We start from the raw sequence: 21,951 nt of genomic DNA on the forward strand, positions 1-21,951 counted from the left end.
GCAATATTTCTTTGCTTCCTTTGCTATTACTACAGCTCATTTGTCTTTTCTCCTTCTTCTCTTACCCATTATTGCTGCACCACAGTTATTATAATAAATTGCTGAAATTTTATGTTTCTGTAAACTAATGATAAGAATATAATATCAGATTTGACTGTGTAGAGTATGAAAGGCTGTTTTTCAACTTACATTTCTAAGCCTGTTTGAGATGCCTCAAGCCAACAAAATAAAACAAAAGAGTCTAATGGGAAACTTGAAAGAATCTCAAGCCGTTTTTAAGAGATATAAAGTAAAATTTAACAGTCTGACATTAACAGCCAGGCTGCTACCAACTGCTTCACACATGCAGCTTTACTACACTAGACAAAATAAGTCATCACACAGGTGTAGCAATGATGGTGTTGGCAGAGCCAAATCACTGCTTAGTGTCTTTAATGTCAGCAGATGTGATGTTACCACTTCTCACACAGATTACAACAGATTCAGATTATGACAACCTATTTCTAAATATTTAAAAAACAAAATACAATAAAAATTCTGTTCAATTGAAAATCTAGATGAGCTATGTAATTTAATTCTGCTACGTTACTCATTTCTGCTGCTTGACTCGCATCTTGTCCAACTTGTAGGCAATTTCTTTATAAGCAAATGCAAATAAACGTTGCACCTCCTTCCAATCTCTGCTGAATTTGGATTGAAAAGCTCCAAACATGACTGCCAGACTAAATGAGGAAGTTAGAGAAATAAGCATATTTCCACATTTTATTTATGGCTATTCATTTCATGAAGGACATAATATTGCTTATCTTGAAGCCAAGAAAGACTTTGGAACATGGTCAATTTAATTGCTGACTTTCGGGTGTTGGTGCCAGGAGAGGGATGAGCTCAACTGGAAGTGGGCCCCCAAATTAAATTCTGCATTGGGCCTGACATGATCTTGAGCCAGGTCAGTGCATTAGACAAAGCTCCAGGGCAGTCAAACCACATAACAACGGCTGCCTTTGCTAAAGATCAAACCGTGTTTTTCTCCCGTCTTCATTCTTCCCCAGTCCAACCATTGCAGATTTGAGGTATAGGCTGATGCTCTCTCTTGCTGAGGCTGTTTCAGCAGCTGTTCCCATCAAGTCTCTCCATTGTGCTGTGAAGGCCTGTCTTGGCCTCGACTAATCGCTTTCCACACGCTTGCAGAATGGAGCTCTTGCACCTAATGTCATCACTGACAGGCCTGGGAGAATCTCGCAGGGATGAACACCATGCAGCTCAAGTTGCTGATGAGTGAGGTTTGCCGGCTGTGTGCAAGTATAAATGCAAGTTTGCAGCTGGTGGAGTCCAGGTGTGTTTAGCTGATGGCTCAACGGGTGAGCAAATGCCTCAAGTAGCGCAGTGCGGGTCATGCATTAAAGTAAGCACTCGCCCATAACCGCTTCCACCTGCCAAAGCGCATTTGCCCCACGAGGAGTTACTCATCTGTGTGTAACAAGCTAATGGTGCAGAGTGGCACACAGTGGCGTACATGAAAGCCCCTTTTGTGATGACACTCATTTCATCTGATGGCGTTTTGTTGTGTTAAAGCTCAAGCTGGGGAAAATACATCCTAAGCCAGAAAAATAGATTTTTCTATTTACATACCAAATTTTAAGAATGTTTCCATGATACCATAACCACTATTTCATGTTCATCTTTAAATGATTCTGTTGAGAACTTCGCTGTTAGACCCTCAAGTGGATTCAATAAAGTGTTGTCAGCAGACATGATTAATTATCATTCACTGCAGACATGCAGTGAATTGGTAAATACATTTAGCCTTTTATGACCAAGAATTTGAATAGTCATAAGAAAAAACAAAACAACCAAAAATACATAGAAAGAAAGAAAGAGGCTGATATCTGCAGTCAGTGGAGTGAATCTGGGTATTGAATAACAAGTTGAAACTGACCTAAGAGGCTGAGGCTTTTGTCATGAAAAAATTTAATCTTTCAAGTGAGCAATTTCAGAGTTCTTTTGGTGAACCTGGAAATTACATGTCAGCTACTGAACACAAACAACCAGGATAAAAAATACAATATACAGAGTCAAATAAAGGTGTTTGTAACTTTTGAATCTGTCTGCATGTTATTACGCTCCAACCACAAACTTTAAGGTCTTTTATTAAGATTTTATAAACATAATTGTGAAATGAAAGGCAGATGATACACAGTTTAAAACTCCAAAAATGTCTTTTTACTATTGCTCGATTACCTTTGAGCAGCAGTAGACTGAACACTGAGTTCAAGGACACAGATTTCACTTGATAGTTTTTTGCAGACAAAGTTAGGAAAAAACACCCCATTTTCAGTGTAAAAAGAGCGAACTCTGCATTTATCTTCCTTACAGATCTGTCATATTAAGTAAGAAATCTCATCAAAGTGTTTTGGATGTTTTTAGAGAGTAATTAAAAAATATCGCCTGTATTTCAAATTAATCACCATTAGTGAGGAATGATAAGCTGCATAGTTTTTAAGTAATTAGTCCAGGGTGCCACAGTAAATCAAGTTTAAGATCTGATCTGATGTAATTTAAAAAAGTTATATAAAAAGGTTTAGAGAAGAAAAATTTGCTTTTACTATCCATGCTGTAGAAATGAGAAAAACAGTTTTTGTCTTTGTGTTGCATAATTATTATCAGGGCAGAACTATATTATAAACTGCCGATGACCATATTGACTGAGATCAGCGTCCATGTCTGCTAACAGCTTTTACTTGGGCAGCTTGCCCCTATTCATTCAACAATAATTTCAGCATCAAAACAAAAAGTGTTATTGCTAGCATCTCCACTATTTATCCAGCAAAAGACAAATGAGTTTGTGTTTAGTGCTAAAGAATATATTGTATATCAAACCATTTGCTATTAGCAGTGAACTGACATTACAGCAAACAATCTAAACAAATTTCAAACAAAAACTGCAAAATTTTGAATGAATTATCTGTCTGCTTCACATGGGATCAGAATTATACATGCTGGTTAAACAATAACATTCGGATGATTGTCCCTTGCAAAGCTGGAAAGTAATCAAACATTTTTTATAGTCATCAACACTGTGCTGTATGAGTATTTGTCCAATGATTTCAGAATTGGGGAAGCTCAGTTAAATTGGTTTCTTGCAGTGAAGTGGGTGTGTGTAATTCCAGTGGTGATGAAGTGTTCTTGTGATCATTGTGACCAATTTATTTTCATCTCGTATTTGGAGTCAGATGAGGGAAACCTGGACACAACTGTGTATTCAGTGAAACCCACATCAAAACTAGTCTAGTCAAAAGTAGAATGGATATTGGAGGCTGACATTAGGCTTCGGGAATGACTCTGACCTCAGCCCTAATGAAAATGTATGAACGGGGCTTAAAAGCCGAGTCAGTGCCAGGAAACCATCTAATTAAAATGAGCTCTTCTATTTCTATTTCTGGTCAGAAGAGTGGTCCAGTCAGAATTATCCCAGAAGCCTGTTGATAGCTATGGTTCATGTCCAACATACTGAGTGATGTTTCACCAATTACTGGTCAAATCAAAATTGTGTTTCATCAAAAGGGGTTCACAATACAGTTAAAAAAGCCCAGAATTAAAAATTAATGAACATTATGCATGTATGTAAACTTTTGACTTAATTGTCTAATCTTAATTGCTAGAAGCTACTCAACTGTCAAGTGGGTATCAGTACTAATCAATTACTGTTTAAAATAACAGTAGATGGCATTCAACTATCACCTCCAGTGTTGAGGCATCATAGATGATAATCTAAGCATATCTATGTGAACATGGATCATAGAAACCATTTTTGTTTTTTACAGATATAATAAAAACACAGCGATTATAATATGAACTAGATTTCTCTGTTCTGAAAAGAGTCCAGCTGTGAGGTTTTGCAGCCATTCAGCAGCATCAGCATGTCTGAGGTGAAATTAGGAAGATCTTGATCGGAGCTGATGCTGCAATTTATCCCGTAGCTGATCGATAAGGTTAAGGGCAGAACTGTACCGGGTAGTCAGATTCTTCTACTCTGAGCTGAGAAATTTGTTTCATTGTGTAGAAGTCAATTGGAAGACCTCTCAACAATTGTATTTTAATTTTAAAAGCACACAGTTGAGTAAAGCCTTGTCAAAATGTAAAAATCAAACTTGATATCACACAAATCTGAAAAGAGGCAGCCGAATTTGACGGTTGATGCAAAATTGGTGGCGGTGGTCAGACAGACAGAGATATGAATAAGAAGTGAGACAGGAGGCGTGACGGTGCAGTCAGGCATGTAAAGGCAACTGGTGCCGCCACTGTGCTCCCTGTCCCTGCAGCACAGAAAAATGAAGAGTGGGGAGAGGGGAAGGTGGGACCCAAGACGAGAGAGAAAAGACAGCTGTGATTGACTGGAGCAAAATGACAATACAAGAAAGGAGAAGACAAGGGGAAAAGAGAAGGAAGAGAACAAAAACAGAGAATGGGGTGGGGTAGAGATGATGCCTTTAATTCACTGTGTGACAACAGCGTTAAACAAGCTCCCTGCATGCTTCTCAGGGAGCACGTATGCTTTCACATAACTACTTGGTTGCTTTTGTGTGTCCTACATTCTTGATGAGTGTGCCTCTTATTGTGTGTACAGTTTGCATTGAAGTAAAGACCCTCACCTCCAAGTGAGTTGCTCCTAATGAGCAACTGTTGGCAAAATCCAGAAGCTGTTACTTTTGTCAGTAAGCAAGAAGATGCAGCAGCAGCCAACAGATATGCTGCCATGTATTGCATTAACAAGCTGTTAGCAGCTTTCACCACTACTCTATTTGCCTTGTTAGAGCTACTTTTGGGGGTTATGAGAGCCAAGAGTCATTGTCATTGTGTTTCATGGAGGCCATTAATGCAGAGCTCAGTAATCTTGAATCCAGCCCATTAAATTATTCTCATGCGCTTCCTTAGCAGCTGATAGCTGTGTGATATCAAAACTGTGACTTATGAATGACAGTCAGCGTTCTCTTTACTAGATAAATAAAGAAATACACATTAGAATTAACTGAAAGAAATCAATCAAAATAGGCAGATATTAAACCTACAACTAGGAGAATTAAAAATGAGCAAATTGTATTTTTATGAGGTACTTTGCAACATGGTTTGAAATGTTTCATAAACTACCATATTTTCTTGGTTTTGTCTCATGACATGCAAGAAAATTGCCTATTCACTTGTTTTTACTGTCAGCCACCTGAAGGATTTGATAATGCTTTGTGGCTGTGGATATTCAAACTTGATTGCAAAACATTCTTTCATTTCAGTTTTCACAAGTGCTAAATGCAGTCTGTTTTTTATTAGAAAAAGGAAAAAAATGCTTCCTTACCACATCTGTGGTTTACCACACTGGTCTCTGGGTTTGTATGTTTTTTTTTTTTTGTTTGTTTTGTTTAGAATATTGTAAGTCTAAAGTTTTTACAAAGCGTCATCCATCCAACCGTTGTCCATACTTTCTGGATACTTGCAGGGTTGTGAGAGAAGGCTGGTATACACCTAGCACCTAAGGGCACCTAAAGGCAGTTTACCATGCCAGAATAACGCATGTCTTCTTTTACTGTGGGAGAAAGCCTGAGTATTCACAGAGAACCTGATGCATGAGGAGAATTTAAAAACCAGTGGTAACTACTAAATAAACTTATTGGCTAATGTGTTAGGCACACCAATTAAATTGCTTGTTTACACATAGACGCGTATTATAGAAACTGCGGATCTTTGGGGATTTTCAACATCAACTGTTTTTCAGAATTTCGTAGAATGGGCAGATTAGTTTGAGTTTGGGAGGAAGCTGGAGGACCCGGTGAGAACCTACGCCAGGCCGGCATTTAAAACCAGGAATCTCATGCTGCAAGACAACAGTACTACCAGGACATCACATATCAAACCTTTGACAGATCTATTATAGCAGTAGAAGATGGTGCCGCTCTGTTAGCTAAAAATTGCAAACTGAGTATATTATTCTCACAGGCTCACCAAAAGCTGTTAAATATATACTGACTAAGCATTTGAGGGTCAATTCAGTTTGAAATCTCGATGGTAGGGTCAGAATTTTGGAGTGACTATTGTGAAAGCATAAATTCATACTGTCTTGTATCACCTGTTTGTGGAGGTGATGGTGAAGGTGCAGTGGTGTGAGGGACATTTTGATGGAACACTTTGAGTCTGTCAATACTATTTGAGTGATGCGTAAACATCACATCACTGTCTATGTTCATTATGTCAGTTTTGAAAGCTGATATAATGAACTTTCACCACTATAGCTGACTTTCCTGTCAGCCACAATAATGTCTGACAAGAAAGAGGTCCAACCCATTAGTAACCAGTTAAATGTCCTTTACTTGTGTAGCACTTTATGAAGTCCAAACGACCACAAAGCACTTTACACTACATTCAGGCATTAGCCCATTTTAAAAATGAAGCTTAGCAATGGCAGTTGAAGAAGTAAACAAAGCCATTCAATATGTGTTGGCCACACTTCCAAGTATTGAGCAATTAAAGTCAGAGGACAAGGAGACATTTTACTGCTGGCAAAGATATCGCAACTCTCCCTGGAGTTGTTTACTGTCCACGCAATTTCCGGTAAGCTTCATTAAGCAGGTGCATTACATATGTTGCAACCAAACATTAATGATTGGGTAAAATTTAAAACTTCAACAGAGTCCACCATTTCAGGAAGCAATTGTTTTTCATTAGCTGAGTGTCCAGATCCTCTGCATGAAGCAAAGCTTAGAACAAGGGGTTGGTTTTTACTAGGCTAAAGTCAACCCAAAAAATACATTAAAAATATTTTTGATATTTTTAATGTAAGCCATTAGATAAACACAACTAAAATAGCTTCTGTACACTTGAAAAACTCCAGGATTTATGTTTCCCACTTCCAACAGATTCTTACTCTGTGTACTGATGATGGCAACTTATCAAGCTGTCTAATACTGTTTAACTGAAACTGCGAATGACCTCCTGTGACTCAAAAAATCTAAAATTTCTTCCTTGAGTACGCACTCAAATCAGGAGAAAAATATTTGCTCTGACTCTTTCCCAAAGGAAGCAAATTTACTGAGACAGAAACAGCAAAATTGTCTCCCTCAATATAATTGAGACTCTGAGATCATCAGTTCAGTTAAGACTGAGTTTCATGAATTTTCTTTGAATTATTTAACCATTGCAGGAAATAATTTATTACCAGATTGTAACCAACATGGTGGGTGTGATAAGATCATCAAGTGAGGTTTTTCCCACAGGAAGGAGAGACTTTAAGCTCAGGAGAATCACTAATATAAGGTCTTACAGTAGAACTACACAGCACAACAAAAAGGCTTTTCAGCACTCACTTAGTATGGGACTGTTGTTCCAACTTGTCCTTGATACAGAATGCCTGGATCAATTTCATAGAAGAAAATGACCAAAATCTGTTACAAGAAGATGAGGGATAACAATATGCCTGAAAAGATGTGTTACTTGATATTCCTAATGCTATTATGTAAATATGAAGACATTTTCAAAAGCTTTTTTCTTAATTAATACTGTCTGCAGTAAATTCTATTTATTAATTTTGACACCAGACAAATTCGCCACGCACTGAGGACTGAGATGTGAAAGATTGCTTTTGTTACATTAAGAAAATAAACTTTAACATATTTTATTAGGATTTTATGCCACCAACCAATGCAAAGTTGTGCATAATTGAGAAATAGAATGAAAATGACACATGGCATGTAATGTAAACTCTGTTTAAATACGGTGCTCCTGTGAAGACCTCAAAGCTTAATTTGAGAACATCAGTGCACAAACAGCATTATGAAGACCCAGGAACACTGCAGGTTATTGAGGGCATTAACACGTTTGATAAGAAAATGTCAATGCTCTTATTCATTTCCTCCTACTTTACTAATTTACTACTATGTGTTGCGTTGTTACATACAATACCGATAAAAATAAAAGTATGTGATTGAATGTGTCAAGACATGAGTACTTCTGCAAGGCTATGCCAAAAAAAATTGTTTTGTGTATCTTTGTGTATGTGTGTTCAGTGCAAGGTGTTTTTAAGTGATTTGAAAAAAAGAGAGATGTTCAGCCTTTAATTATCTTCAGGATAAAATAATCACCCACTTGCCCATTGTATGACACCATCCAATTCTTTTTGATGTCATTTTCAGCACTGCAGCATTTTTTTTTTCTCTTTTTATTTTGTGTCCTCTCAAGCCTGCTCAGTGCTAAAAGCTCTTTGCAGAATTACCAAAAACAAAGACAAAGTTTTCTCTTTAATCCAAAGAATTCAGGCACAGGTTTGAGATAACTCATGCACTGTTAATGAAAGAATATGGATCATTTTGTGGCTTCATAAAATCTTACAACAGCCACTATAAAACACATAATGAGCTCTTTCCTACACCCTCCCCCTCAGGAATCCTAAATAGCAGCTAGCAAGCCTCACAGATGGAGAATTGGAAGGATAGCAATAGCAATGCCAGAAGGAAGTGCAAGAAGTTGAAAGAAAGTGGATGAAAGAGAGAGGAGATGGAGAAGCAAATTGTACCGTGATGAGAAATGGCAGACCCCCTGACAGATCGTTGCTCTGACAGCTTCCACAGTGCTGAGGGGAAATGATTAAAATCTGGTTAAATCTTCTGAAATATAAACTCTTGCAGGAGATCCAGCCAAATGCTGCAACATGTTGTAATAGGTTTGAGCACAGTGAGATTAAAACACAAATTAGCTTGTCAGTTAAGTGTTTGTTGCTTCCACTGAGCGATAACAACGCCTTGACTTAACCCCAATTATGGGAGGTGATCTCTAATTGGTTTTGTTCCACACGGTTAAAAAAAACCTTCAGACTCCAACCAAGCGTGGAAATATTTTGTGCATGCCTGCAACCTAGAAGACGTACCGTGCGGTTCCAGAGAGATAAACGTGAGGCATTTATTTACCCAAATCTCTCATAAAATCAGCAAGCTCTTGATTAAAAATGTTTTGCATTGTATCAAAGGAAATTATACCGAATGTATGAGTTTTAGTAGTCTGATACAAAAAAACTACTCTCTACTAATCAGATTTTTTTGATGTTTTTTTAAAGTCACCAGGCAAATCAGGTGTGCCTCCTAGTGGTCATTTGTCGAGCTGGCCAAAGGTTGCATGAAGTCCATACTTCCAAATGAGTCCCATCAGCTAACATTAAATATGTTATATTACAGTAAGCAAATACTGCTACTGGATGAACTGTGGTACAGTTTGCACTCTCGCTTTGTAGCAAGAGGGTTATGGTTCATACCCTTCTCAAGATCTTCCTGTATGGGGTTTTCATGGTCTTTCTGTCGAGTCATGGTTTCTCTTTGAGTTCTTTGGCATCCTCCCACAGCACAAAGACGTGCATCTTGGTTAACTGGTCAATTTAAATGTTACTCTGTATAGGCATAGAAAGCAAATTGACATTTATTTTTCTGACTCTCTTGGTTAAAGCAGTCGTGACATAAGGCAGTATGGTAAGTATGGTAGGGAAGAAGCATCCAGTTTAATTGGTTTAAGAAATGACTACACACAGAACTTTGTCATTTTGGGAGTGAATAATTCCCAATCACTGTGAACATGAAGTTGGACCCAAAACAGTACATGGAAAAGAAATTATTAATCAGATACATTTAACATAACTATCAAACTGTGAATGTTTCCTGAATGATGAATCCACTATTCATCTTAAACCCTAAAAAAAGTTTCATAAAATGCTATAAAGGTATACTATAAACTATAAAATAACTATGTTTCATTAAACAGTGAATTTCACAAGTTTCTGGGTGACTGCTTGATTAAGTAGCAGTTTAGTTAAGACTTTAGAGGTCTGATTCTGGACTTAACTGGGAGTACGGCCCCCACAGTCAAAGTCCCAGGACACCATCCAACCGTGCACCGCCACTGCCCTCTGCAGAACACGATAACAAAGACTTTCACACTTACGGTAGAAGACGTATTCAGTGTAGCTGGACCAGATCTTGTCCTCTGTGTGCTGGTTGACAAACGAGGCTGTGACTGAGGAGTTGCAGGCCACCATCTGGAAACCGCACTCCGACAACATATCAAACGCTCTCTCCAGATGCTTGAACTTGAGATAAAACCGGGAGGTGTATCGCTCCGGGGTCCTGTCCGGATCCCGGCTTTCGTTTAGAGTCTCCCCGAACACCTCTTTAGCCAGAGCCACCCTGCCGCAGATCAGTATCCGAGGTACTCTCCTGAACTTGGCGTCGCTCTGGCTCTCCCGGCCCATGGTGCACGACCCCCGGTATCCCACCGTGATGAAACCGCTCTTCCTGTCCGCGGGGACCAGAGAGGGCGGTGGGCACTGTCGGTGGTCGCTACCCTGAGAGCCATCTTCATGGTCGCTGTGAAAGAAGTCGTCCGGACTGTGCTTGTTGTCCTCTGGGGTCAGAAGCTTCACCAGGTCGGGAAGCTGGAAGTACTCTGCCTCTTTCCGGAGCCTCCCTTTCTCGGGGAAGTGGTCCGGGAGGACGACTTGCTTGTCCCGGAGGTAGTCCAGAACATATCGGAATAAAAACCCGTCCCTGTCGATGAAGTACCGGCCCTTGGGGTCTCTCGCCAAATCGTTAGATGCGTCTTTTTTGGAGGAGAACAGCTTACCAAGCAACGAATTCGGGGTCCCCACCAAAGTTGAGTGGCGGGTGTAATAAACCTGCCCCCCTACGTTTAACTCAACAACATCTGGGAAACTGTTCTGAACTGAAGCCTGCAGGTCTTTGGGAATAGTTCTGCAGTTCCCACTCACCGCCATTCTTTTCCTCTCCCGGCAGGAGCTCTCAAAATAATGAAAAAATTAGAAATAAAGGCTGTCAAAAGGTGCGTCCTCCTGTGTTTGGTGACAGAGTCTCAAACTTCATCTCAAAACCATCCCCTTTTACGTTTTCCCTCCATTGACACTAATTCAGTGACATTAAAACCCACTAGTGTAGGTTTATTTATCCGTTGCTGGACATGCAGCGCGCCTCGTGGGTGACTTTGGTGGAGGAAGAAAAGAATCAGTGCTGCGCGAGAGTGGAAAACTGAATTAGAGGCTCACATTAGTGGCTGTAGGCAGCAGACTGCCTCTGGGGAAAACAGTATTATATGTAGGCTGAAAGAAACCTTAATGCATTGAGTGAAGAAAACTTGCCTTGCATGCGTATTTTTTGTTCCTGGTAGTATTTCCCAACAAAGAAAAAAGCTTTCCATACGAAGAAAGTAGATCAACTTATTTTTAGGATATAGTCCAAACAGGGGGAAGAGAAAACGCCTTGGAGTGATGATAAACTTCACTGCTGATTCTGTGTTCTGTCTTTACAGTCATAAAAATAAATATTTTTGCTCTTCTTAAATTATATAAAAATCAAAATCCATGTGCTCTTTTCTTTTTTCTTTCAGAACAGAAAAGTCCGCACCGCCGCTGCTGCTGCTACAGGGAGCTGTCCGTGGTGCTGCTCTCCTCCTCAGCCTCCTCTGCGCGCACCACCTCCCCTTCCCGACAGAGTTGGGTGGTGTCTTCTTTTCTCTCCTCTGCTGTGCTGTCCCCCTTCCTATTCCTCTAGTTCACACACTCATAGTAACACACATCCATGTTCTGTGAAAAACAAAAAACAAAACAAACAAAAAAAAAAAACAATTTTGCATTTTCTCCGATATTTACCACACTTGTATTCCTATATATAATGCATGAAGGCCGTGCCGTTGCAATAAAATGAGCAAACTTGTTTATGTGTGAAATTTAAAGTTTTCGGATTTCACAGCCAGTACCGCATCCATCTTTGTGCCTTTATTTCTACATAAATATGGTCTGCAGCTTGATTCGATTTGCTATAAGCTTCTTTCAATAAATCAAATATGGATTTCCCAATTTAAATATTACCAGAATTGACTTTTCCAGAAATGTATTTGGATATTTAGTTTCCTAGAGATGAAATATTTACAGCCCAGATGAGCGATTCTCAGTGTAACTGAGCGGGAACAACGTGTGAGGTTTCTCTCCTCGGTTCAAAAAACGCCCAACAGCGCCCTCTTCTGTTTTCTCCTTCCAAGAATATGGAGGGACCCCACACCATTACAGCTGTTTAGTTTACAAAAAGTGAGCCTGAAAGATAAACCTCATCAAATTATAAACAATACTTTGATTGATAATTTTGCTTGATTAAACTGTTGTCATATGTAATTGGACTAATTCCAGTCTTGTTTGTATTTGTGAACATGTTTTCGGTGACCTTCAATGTTTATTATAGTTTGTTCTATTTTAGCGCTAATTGACAGAGTTCCTTTTCCGGTTGGATAAAATTCAAATAAAATAAACACTTAAATTGTTCAGATATTCAAACTGTTGATTTTCAAAAAAGTTTCTGTTTTGTTTTTTTTATTATTTATCTGCACATATAACCCTCACACCAAAAGACATATTGGTAAACAAGGCATTGAAGTGAAAACAAAGCACTTTATTGCAGAATCAATATGTAAATATAAGTACTTTAGAGATTTAAAAAAATAATAAATCCAAATATATTTTGAATTTATCAGTGTGTAGAAAAAAAATAAAAACAACCGTTAAACTTCAAAATATTTTTAAAGGTATCTTGTGAGACAGATCAATGACCAGTGGTGTATAATTATGAACTGGAAGGAAAAGTATATATATGGTTTTCAAAATGGGTTTTAACTGACTATTCTAAACAATATTAACACGTCATTTAATGAAAACATGTTCATGTAGATTCGACAAAAATAGATTAAATGCTATGGTAATAAATGCTGAATTTAAATGATGTGCAATAGAATTATCAGATTAAATTTCATTGGACTCTAAGATCAGTCCTATTAATATTATTGCACTTTAATGTTGCAATAAGCAACATTAAAGTGGTTTATTTTGCTGCATTTTATAAAGTCTAATTTGAGTGTTTTTTTACAGTAGCATTAACATAAGTTCAATCTGTAATCATTTGTTCAGGAAGTACAATTATATACCAAGAAAAACAAAATGTCAGCTTACATCCATCAACTCAGCATGGTAAATTAATTATATTTTAAATCTATTTTCAGCATAGTTGTCAGGTAAGAAAACCCAAAAGAATGTACACTCGGTCATCATTAAATATCATATAATTTACTATTTAACTCCCCAAATCAATTAATAAGATGGAGAAAAAATGGAAAAGAGAAAAGACAATACAACAAGTGATCAAGATCAAACATTAGAAAACACATTAAAATGAAAATGACAGACAGAGGTAGGAGAGGTGTGCTGAGTTGGGACCTGAGCAGTCACCCAGAATTAGGCCACATTGACAGTTTCATCTTAAATATATATGCACATTACAGGCTCCCTGCTGTGCAACTATTTAAAGAGCAGCTGATTGACCATCTGCTAGGAGTTAAACCTGTTTCCTCCGTCACTCTTCCAAAATATCTGATAATATAGAACGAATCACAAAGATAACCAGAGCATTACTGTTTGATGCATGATAAATTATACAAACATGCAGTGAAATATTGAAAATACTGCCTTACAAAAGTATTTCTATCTCTTTAACTTTTTCTCATTTTTCAATGACAAAAAAATTCACTTCATGTGATAGACCCACACAAAGTAGCACATCATTGAGAAATGAAATTATATATTGTTTACATATATATAGTATTGGATATTTGAAGCTAGCCTCCTTGAGTGTTTACTTTGCACACCCACTTAGCTCAAGTGAAGTCTGACCAGACAGGCAGCAGGAGTGAACAGCAGTTTCCAGATCTGGCATCAGATTCTCAGCTGTCAGAACTTTTGCCTGGACCAGATTCTGTAAAAAGACATTTTGAGAACCACTTATGGTTCTTCTTCTTTACAGTTAAGTTCTACGTTGAGCCGGTCTATCTCATGAAGTCCCAAACAAATAATGGAAATTTGTGATTGTGATGTGAAGAAATGTGGAAAAGTTCAGAGGATATGAAAACCTCTTTCAATGCACTGTATCTCAAAGCTTCTTGGTAAAACCTCATTCACAGGCTTTCACACCCACTTTAGTTTCCCTCTGACATTTTTTATACATCTCAAAATTTGTTTAATCAGTTTTGCATTCACTCTTACAAAATGTATGATAAAATATTCAGTCCCCAAGCACAGCAGTGACATTCATAATTTATTATTTTTTCATGAGAGCCACCACCAGATCAAAGATATTTTAAAATTTTCACTTGAAAAAGAAATCGATTTATTGCTCTTACAACTAAATCACGGGTGCTTCTCTTCCTTGACACAGATCTGCTTGCAAGGACAGTCACTTTCTTTCTGTGCATTGCACAAAAAAATCTATTAAAGGGAATTTTCAGTCCAGTCACAGATGGTTGAAATAAACAGCATACTTCTCCCACTTCCATCTCTCATTACCGGCGCTCCCTGAATGATGCCAGGCGATGCGAAATCTACAAGTACAGCAAGCGGACATCCAATGCATAAATTCCCTTTACCCGGAGAGGGGGGGGGGGTATTTACTAAAGTGACTCCCTGTGCTCTCAGAAAGGGATGATTATTTATTTATTCATTCATTTTTCAGGTCCGGTTAATGAACATTTGCAGTGCCTGAAATGGAAATGATGTTAGTTTTAAACAGTCTATGAGTTAAAAGCTTGATGGTAGATAAGTTGTTTGTCCATACCGCTGCTGAAGGTCTGCTCTCATTCTGGAAAAGCTAAAAGTGCAAAACAAACTCAACCAGCCCTCCTGTTTCACCTAACAGGCACTTCATTAACCGTTAGAAAGACATTATGCAAATTTTTCAGGTTGTGTAATTGGGGAACACTAAGAACGTCATTATTAAAGGAACCAAGAGCAGTACATGTTGATTACAAAAAGAACTGTTTATAGTTGGAGTTGTTCAATTCTCCAAACTTTTACAAACATAAAAAGCTGTTATATGCATAAAAGTTTCCAAAAGTTTTAGAATAGCCTTGCTAACGTCCAAATCTGAAGAGAGCAGAGGTCAAGAGGTGTCTTTATAAGTTCAAAGATCCAAACAACCTCTGCAAACTGCAGTGAGCAAAGTCAAGATATGTGGTGCTTTGACTACCAAAAAATTGTGAATGTTGAAACCAAGCTGAAACATATTTCAACAAACGTATACCTAAAAGGTGTACACACTTATGCAACTGGGTTATCACTCCATTTTTATTTAGTTTTACAAAATAAATGTCATATTTGTGGAAAAGTTATTTAGAACTTAATTTCTAATAGAAAGTAGAAAGATATATCACTCTCATAATTTACAGTTATTAGCTCTTCTGCTAAAGGTCTATATGAATGCATTAAACAAAAAATTATTGTTAAATAAAATGTATTTCATTTTCTCAGCGCCAGACTTTACTGTTGCTATCTAGTAGTGATATTTAAACATTTTTCTCTCTCTTATCAGCCATCTTTTTTTGTTCATTGAGAGGTCATGCTTTCCTTTGAATCTATATGCGTGTAACTTGGGATAGATGGTTTTAATATTGATACGGTAACACTATGTTGAAAAAAAATGTAGCTGGATAAATAATTTGAACTGTCTAAAAGAAAAGGAGGAACCTACTTCTGAGGAAACATGTCTTCACTCCCTGCTGCACCTGCAACCATGATCAGAGTGCTGCTAAAAAATTAAACATTGCCATTCCTTCTAAAAAAGGAAAACTATTTTCAGCCACGATTCTATATTTATTTATTTATTTATTTATTACTGCCAAAAAAATAATCTATTTGGATCATAAAGCAGCAGTGAGGGGAGGTGACTGCTGTTCAGATTCACCAGGCTTTTCAGCCTTTTGGTAGCGATACGTGAACAAACCTCATTATGGCATGTTTGCTCCAGGCAGCATTGATCTTCAAACGTAAACTCCATGAAGTCGTCGTGGGAATCAGTAACAAACCCAAGTGCCCCAGATTTCTTTTTCTTCATCAAATAAACTATTTTTAGCTGATCACATCTAAGAGAACTGATAAAACAGTTTTAGATGCACAAAATAATCAACAAATATCCACATGAAGATTTAATAATTAAAAGGACAAACATGTTCTTCCAGAGAGCAGAGCCTAAATTGGCCCAAGATGCTGTCAAATTAAAACACAGTCCTCCATTTTCTTAGCTGTGTAATGTTTACAACGGAGCAATTAAGTGACCTTGTCTCAGTATTTTTATTTGTTCAAGAAGAAATTTCAGTTAGATTTCTTGTGACACTACAACATTGCCCTTTAGACTTGTCTTTATCCAGTTTGTACACAAGCCTGTGCAGTTCTCTCTACCCTGTTCTCCCAGGAGACAACTTTACTTAACCGTAGGTTCACTGAACATTACAGCAGTTTTGGCAGCCGGAGCAGAGCAGGTTGACCAGAGGCACGATAAGTGGAAAGCTTTTCTGCTCAAACAGCTCTTAGAGCAGAAAAGTTGAAAATCTGAACTCTTTTCTTGGCTGCAGCAGCTGTTACCTCACTAACTGACCCACTCTGCAGGCGAGCGTGGGACTAAACAGTGATTTCAAATCTACTTTGGATTCAACAAGGTTAGTTGTAGTTCATATGGATGCAATGCAAAGATGTTTGCATACTTGATTATAATGTTGTGACTTAATTTGTTACACTAACCAATAAAATGTGGTCAAACAACCAATGCAGTCAATATATTTTATCAGGCCTTTTTTAAATGAAAGATTGACACAAATAAAGATCTTAAAAGTCTAGCAAGTATGTATAGCCTTATTACTTAATACCTTACGCTATTACACCTGGCTTCAATAGGTCAGGTTCAGTCAGACTGCATCAAGAATGTAAACATGAATTTGTATTTGTTCCCAAGAAATTCTAATTATATTTACATCTAGGCAATTCCAACTTGAAGTACTCTTATTGTGAAGGCTTTATACTGACTGTTGGTCCATCTACTAGATGCATTTTTTAAATTTTTTTTATTTTTTATCAGCAAATTGTGACCTTCACTTACACATGAAACGCCAAATGTGCTTTATTGTTGATCCACAAAATGCACAAAATTTTACTTCACCTTCATCATAAGGAGAATTTAACCAATTAATGGTTGAGTGATTAATATTAGTCTATTTGACCAATAGACAAGATACCTGTTGCCTAAAAATGTTCTGAGAAGTAATATGTTGACCTTTAGAATTTTTGCACAACAGGTTTTGACCATGTATCAATGTTTCTAATTGAAGGCATCATCTATGACTGCTATATACAAAAGAAAACAAAATCATGATTGTGGATGTCAAACTTAAAGGCAACATCTTGCTTCAGCCTTACAATAGTGGGAGATTGATTCAGTTTGCACCATTTGGCATTCGGAGAGCAGTTGGCCACAATGAAGTTGTGGGTGTTGTGAAAGGATGGCAGGATGTGAAAGCTCCGGAGAGATGGAAGAAATTATTATTCATTTCTTCGTGTAAAAAAAAGGAAGCATCCAATGATTCAGACTGTGTGCCAGTCCTGATTCATTGTTTTATGCAGAGACGCAGATGAGCTGCGATGAGATGTACATAACACCCAGGATGGAACCGGATCCATGTCAAGTTCAACATACTCAGATTCTGAATGATGAACTCTTGCAAATGATATATCCAGTGCCTTTTTGTCATGACAGCAACAGTTTCATGTAACTTACTGGGATTTAATGTGACAAATCAAGAGAACCTACTCAGTAAAAGTGAAGTGGAAAGATAATAAAAATATTTTACATCAAGAAAAGCATACCAGATGAGCAAATATAATCCAACTTTAGGTAATTTTACTTAAATCTGGCCATTAACTCAAACTGAGTAGCCAGGCAAAGAGGGGACTCATCAGAGAAGCAGACTAGAGGTCAGTGTAACTCTGAAGATTAGTTCTGGTCCAGTCAAAGACCTGGACTCATCTAGACAGCAATGTGGCAAGACTTAACAATTCATATTCAGATACAAAACATCTAATTTGACTTAATTTGAGATATCATGTAAAACCAAAGATTTTGCCTCTAAGGTGCAAAACTGGTAGAAACATACTTTAAACCAATTTTTAGCTACAATGCTAAAATTGCATTTTAAAATGTTATTCATTTAAATAGAGATATTTTTGATTTATTAACTTTTTTTTTTTACTTACTCCTCATCCCCCATATCCAACAATAATGGTTGGATGAACCAATAAACTTTCTATGTTGTCAGTGGACTTCTATTTCTCAAATTATTTGAATTTGTAGCACTCTTCCTCTGTGGTGCAGGCCTAGGCAGAGATCATGGAGCCTAAAGAGATGCTCACCCTGTTGACATGGAGAACTATGTAGACTAGATGTTGCTAAGCATCCACTCTCCCTCGGCCCCTCGACCTCGGCTTACGGTTCACAAGGGAACTCTGCAAAGGAGCAGATAGCCGTGCTCGTTTACTTTCACAGTCAGCTTTCCTGCTGTGTGTACTTTCTGTCTGTGTGTAGGAGTGTGTCCTTGTCACAGCACAACATATCTCTTTCTTGCCAGGTTTTCCTGTGGAGTTCTCACAGACTCTTGGGATTAAAGAATAGTTTCGCAGGTCCTCAGTGTGACAAATCACTTGATGGGACCAAATCTCTAGAAGTATTTTAAACTGTAAAGCCATTTTAAAGGCATAACATCCAATTTTACTTTCCATCTAATACCAGTAAAATCTATTTGGCAAATTCTGAAAAGATGTTCAGTGTACTATATTTTTGAGCGTTGTGCGTAACTAAATATATTGCATTAATCTATGTGCTTTAAGACTTTCAGACATATTTACAACACAGAGTAAGAAAAAAATAACTGGTAAAAAACTACAGAGGTTTAAAGGTTTACACACTCCTGTTAAAATGTTAAGTTTTTGTGATCTAAGAAATTAAGCCATTATAAATAGTTTCCAAACTTTATTCTGCCTCAGTTCAACACAAAAATTTGTTTGCACAACCTCAAACTAATGTGTTGTTCAACTTCCTTTTGATTCAATCTCAGCATTCATAGTAGGAGTCTATTGGTGTACACCATTCTGACTTGTTAATATTTGCCTGCTCTCTCTTGCCAAAGATCTCCAGATCCAGTGGATTGTGATGAATTGACGTCATGTTTCCCTGTGGGTATGGTGTTCTCTTGGTAATGTCAAGTGTACTTTTTGTGCCAAATTCACCCTTTGGAATTGATGCCAAAAGCTCTGTTTGGCTGCTTTAGACCATAACACATTTCTCCACAAGGTCAGGGGAGAGTTTAGCCAGGCCTGAATCCATTTTTCCAAATAGAGTGCTATTTAATTCATCTGCCCATGAATTATGAGAGAATTCAGAATATTGTTCTCACATTCAGAACAGAATCTGCAGGCATTACTGTCAGACTCTCTAGACAGTAACAATATGTTATTGCGTATGTATACCATGATTCAATTGCCTTTGAGTTTGGTTTTGTCTGTTCCATATGCCAGATATTTATTTTGAGTTATGCATGTGCTTTTAATATGTACCTCTGTTTTAGGTCTGGTCATTTGTGTTAAGTTGGATTTGTTATTCCACATTTATCAGTTATTCCCTCATGTTTCCTTATATTGCCTCCAAATTTCTGTCATCAGTCAGTTTCACTGAGAGTTTGCTCCCCTTGTAGCTTCATTGCATTCTGCTGATTAGAGAGACCTAGTACTGGTTTCACTAATCACCTCCCCAGCATTTCTGGGCTTGCCAATTTTAGTTACTCCTTGTCAGATCCACCTGCTGCCAAGTCCTCTCTCTGCTGCGTCACTCTTGTTGTTCCATCTTTTTTTCTCTAGAGCTGTTTATAAATGAATCTCTGTTCTTATCAGAATGTCATTCACCAATCTGCTTTTAGGTCCAACTCCACCTCAACACATGAATTGTATATTACACCATAGCTTTTTCTGTAGCTAATAGCAGCTGATAGTTTTGTACAATGAGAGTGTTTCTATCCTTTGTTGCACCCTATATTTGTATCCTATAGCTAAAAGATATAAGTACTAAGAGAGTCCCACAAAGACAGTTGATTTGAATAGAACAAATTGCATCTTAATTGTGGAAACAGTCTTGAAAGTATTTTCTTGGCTTGATGTTTTACAACCCAGAGACCTGACCTTTTATAAAGTGTATAACTTTTCATTTTCACTGTAGTTGTCTCCCTCTGAGTATGCCGCATGTAGTAGTGTGAGAAAGAGAATGTGACAGTTGGTGAGTAGACAATGTAAAACTGAACATGCAGTAGGTCTCTGTTCGCTCCTGCCATCACTGATTTCCTCAGGAAAGCTGAGCATCCATTGGGAAATTACTGCACACCAAGAATGACAGTTGACAGGAAGTACACATTTTCCAGATGTTGGCAGATGCAACTGAATGACAAAAACAAACATGACACTGTGTAGGTTTCAGATGTGTGTGTGTGGGGTGTGTGGGGGGTGCACATGCGTGTCTGTGTGTAAACTCAGAAGTAGAACCCTCCATTAATGTTCTATAAATATGCATCACCCTTCACATTTATTACTATGCATTGTAAAAATATTTGAAAAGAGTATTCAAATTCTAAAGTGTTGGTGCTATGCATTTTCTAGACACAAAGTACCATTTTGTAGCACAATCAAGGAGCTACTTAAGTTGCTACAAAAATGCTGTATACATTATATATTATCAAACATAACTCAAATGAAATTTGACTTCACAATTACAGGCCTTAAAATTGGCCTCTGTCTCTTTAAGAAGCTTTTACTCTTTCCTATAGCACATCACATTAACCTTTTACTCCTGGCTACTCCGGGAAAGGTTCACCACTGTTCCACTTATTTTCCATTTGTGAATAATTTATTTTGCTGAGAATTAACTCTCAAACCATGAGAAATTATTTTGTAACCTTGGCAGATGAATCCATTTATTTCTAATTAGTTCTTTACTTATTTAAGAGTAGAGCATGATGTGTTGCTTTTGAAGTATTTCTCCTTAGTTAGACAGTCAGGATCTGTTTATGTGATTTCTTTATTCTACATTTAGACAGTAATCACACCTGGGTGAGGATAATAAAAAGGAATTGAAAAGATGTGGTTAGTCAAAGATAATTCAAAGGGGCAATTACATTTTTATAGGCCAGGTTGGTTTGGAGAGCTTTTTATCTTTAATAATTGAAATCATAATTTGAAAACTTATTTTTTTATTTACTTCCCTTGTCTTTTTCTGATAAAGTTTGACTGATGATCTGAAACATTCAAATACAAGTAAAGAACAAAACTCGGGGAAAAAAAAAAACCTTCTCAAGGCACTGTGCTCTGTTAGCAGTCAAACAAATTGATGTTGTGAGTCTCATCACTGAGGCCTATTTTTGCCTAAATTGAGTAATATTGGACTTGACAACACTTGACAAACTTTTGCTGAAATTTTAATCCATGTGACACATAACAAAAGATGGGATCTCTTTAGTTACTTTGTGAAGAAATTGAAGAAACAATATAATGAAACCTCCCAGCAGCCCAGGAAGAATGGGAAGCAGGAGAGTGGTGTAACTTTTTGTGATAAGAGACTTATTTTAGAAGTTTCTAAATCTGTTTTGACATGTGGGACACTGGTGGGTTGGCTACAGTTGTTCCTGATGCCAAACAGAAACAAGTCAGAACCAAAGCATTACAAAATCCAGAACAGTCCATCTGCAAGAAGTTGAGTGAGTTTGTTTTTTGTTTTGTTTTTTTGTGACAGTTAAAGATCAACTGACAAATATTGCAATAGAACTGTGTTGTCTGTGTAGCTGAGTTACAAACTGAGAAATTGTGTATCAACATCTCACCAGAAAAATATTTAGTCTCAAGTATTAGTGTGTTATGTTTTGTTTGTGGTATACTTTTTTGTAGTAAGATTTTTTCACTTATAGGAATTCTCCAGATGTCAACTCCCCATTCGCCTTCATTTCTATCACAACTGTCCAACA

At 37.5% G+C, this 21,951-nt stretch overlaps 1 protein-coding gene and 1 long non-coding RNA gene across 4 annotated transcripts in view; one reads left to right on the forward strand and one right to left on the reverse strand.

The window, feature by feature from the left end:
* The window catches only part of kctd16b (potassium channel tetramerization domain containing 16b), an 88,945-nt gene extending 77,438 nt beyond the window's left edge, over positions 1 to 11,507 (reverse strand). For 2 of the 3 annotated variants that reach the window (XR_006372887.1, XM_044139943.1), the window contains exon 1: positions 9,967 to 11,427. Coding sequence is in view for 2 of the 3 variants with exons in the window: in XM_044139943.1 (XP_043995878.1) it covers positions 9,967 to 10,795 (829 nt within the window). In the remaining variant the exon portion in view is untranslated. Of the gene's footprint in view, positions 1 to 9,966 lie in introns of all 3 variants that reach the window. The other variant, XM_044139942.1, reaches the window with a different exon arrangement.
* Positions 1 to 11,747, forward strand: part of LOC122844475 — a 59,055-nt gene extending 47,308 nt beyond the window's left edge. Inside the window, exon 3 of the long non-coding RNA XR_006372888.1 lies at positions 11,422 to 11,747. This is a non-coding gene — a long non-coding RNA (uncharacterized LOC122844475). The remainder of the gene's footprint in view (positions 1 to 11,421) is intronic.
* Positions 11,748 to 21,951: the final 10,204 nt, after the last annotated feature.

The sequence above is a fragment of the Gambusia affinis genome, linkage group LG15, assembly GCF_019740435.1.
Source record: "Gambusia affinis linkage group LG15, SWU_Gaff_1.0, whole genome shotgun sequence".
Classification (NCBI taxonomy): domain Eukaryota; kingdom Metazoa; phylum Chordata; class Actinopteri; order Cyprinodontiformes; family Poeciliidae; genus Gambusia; species Gambusia affinis.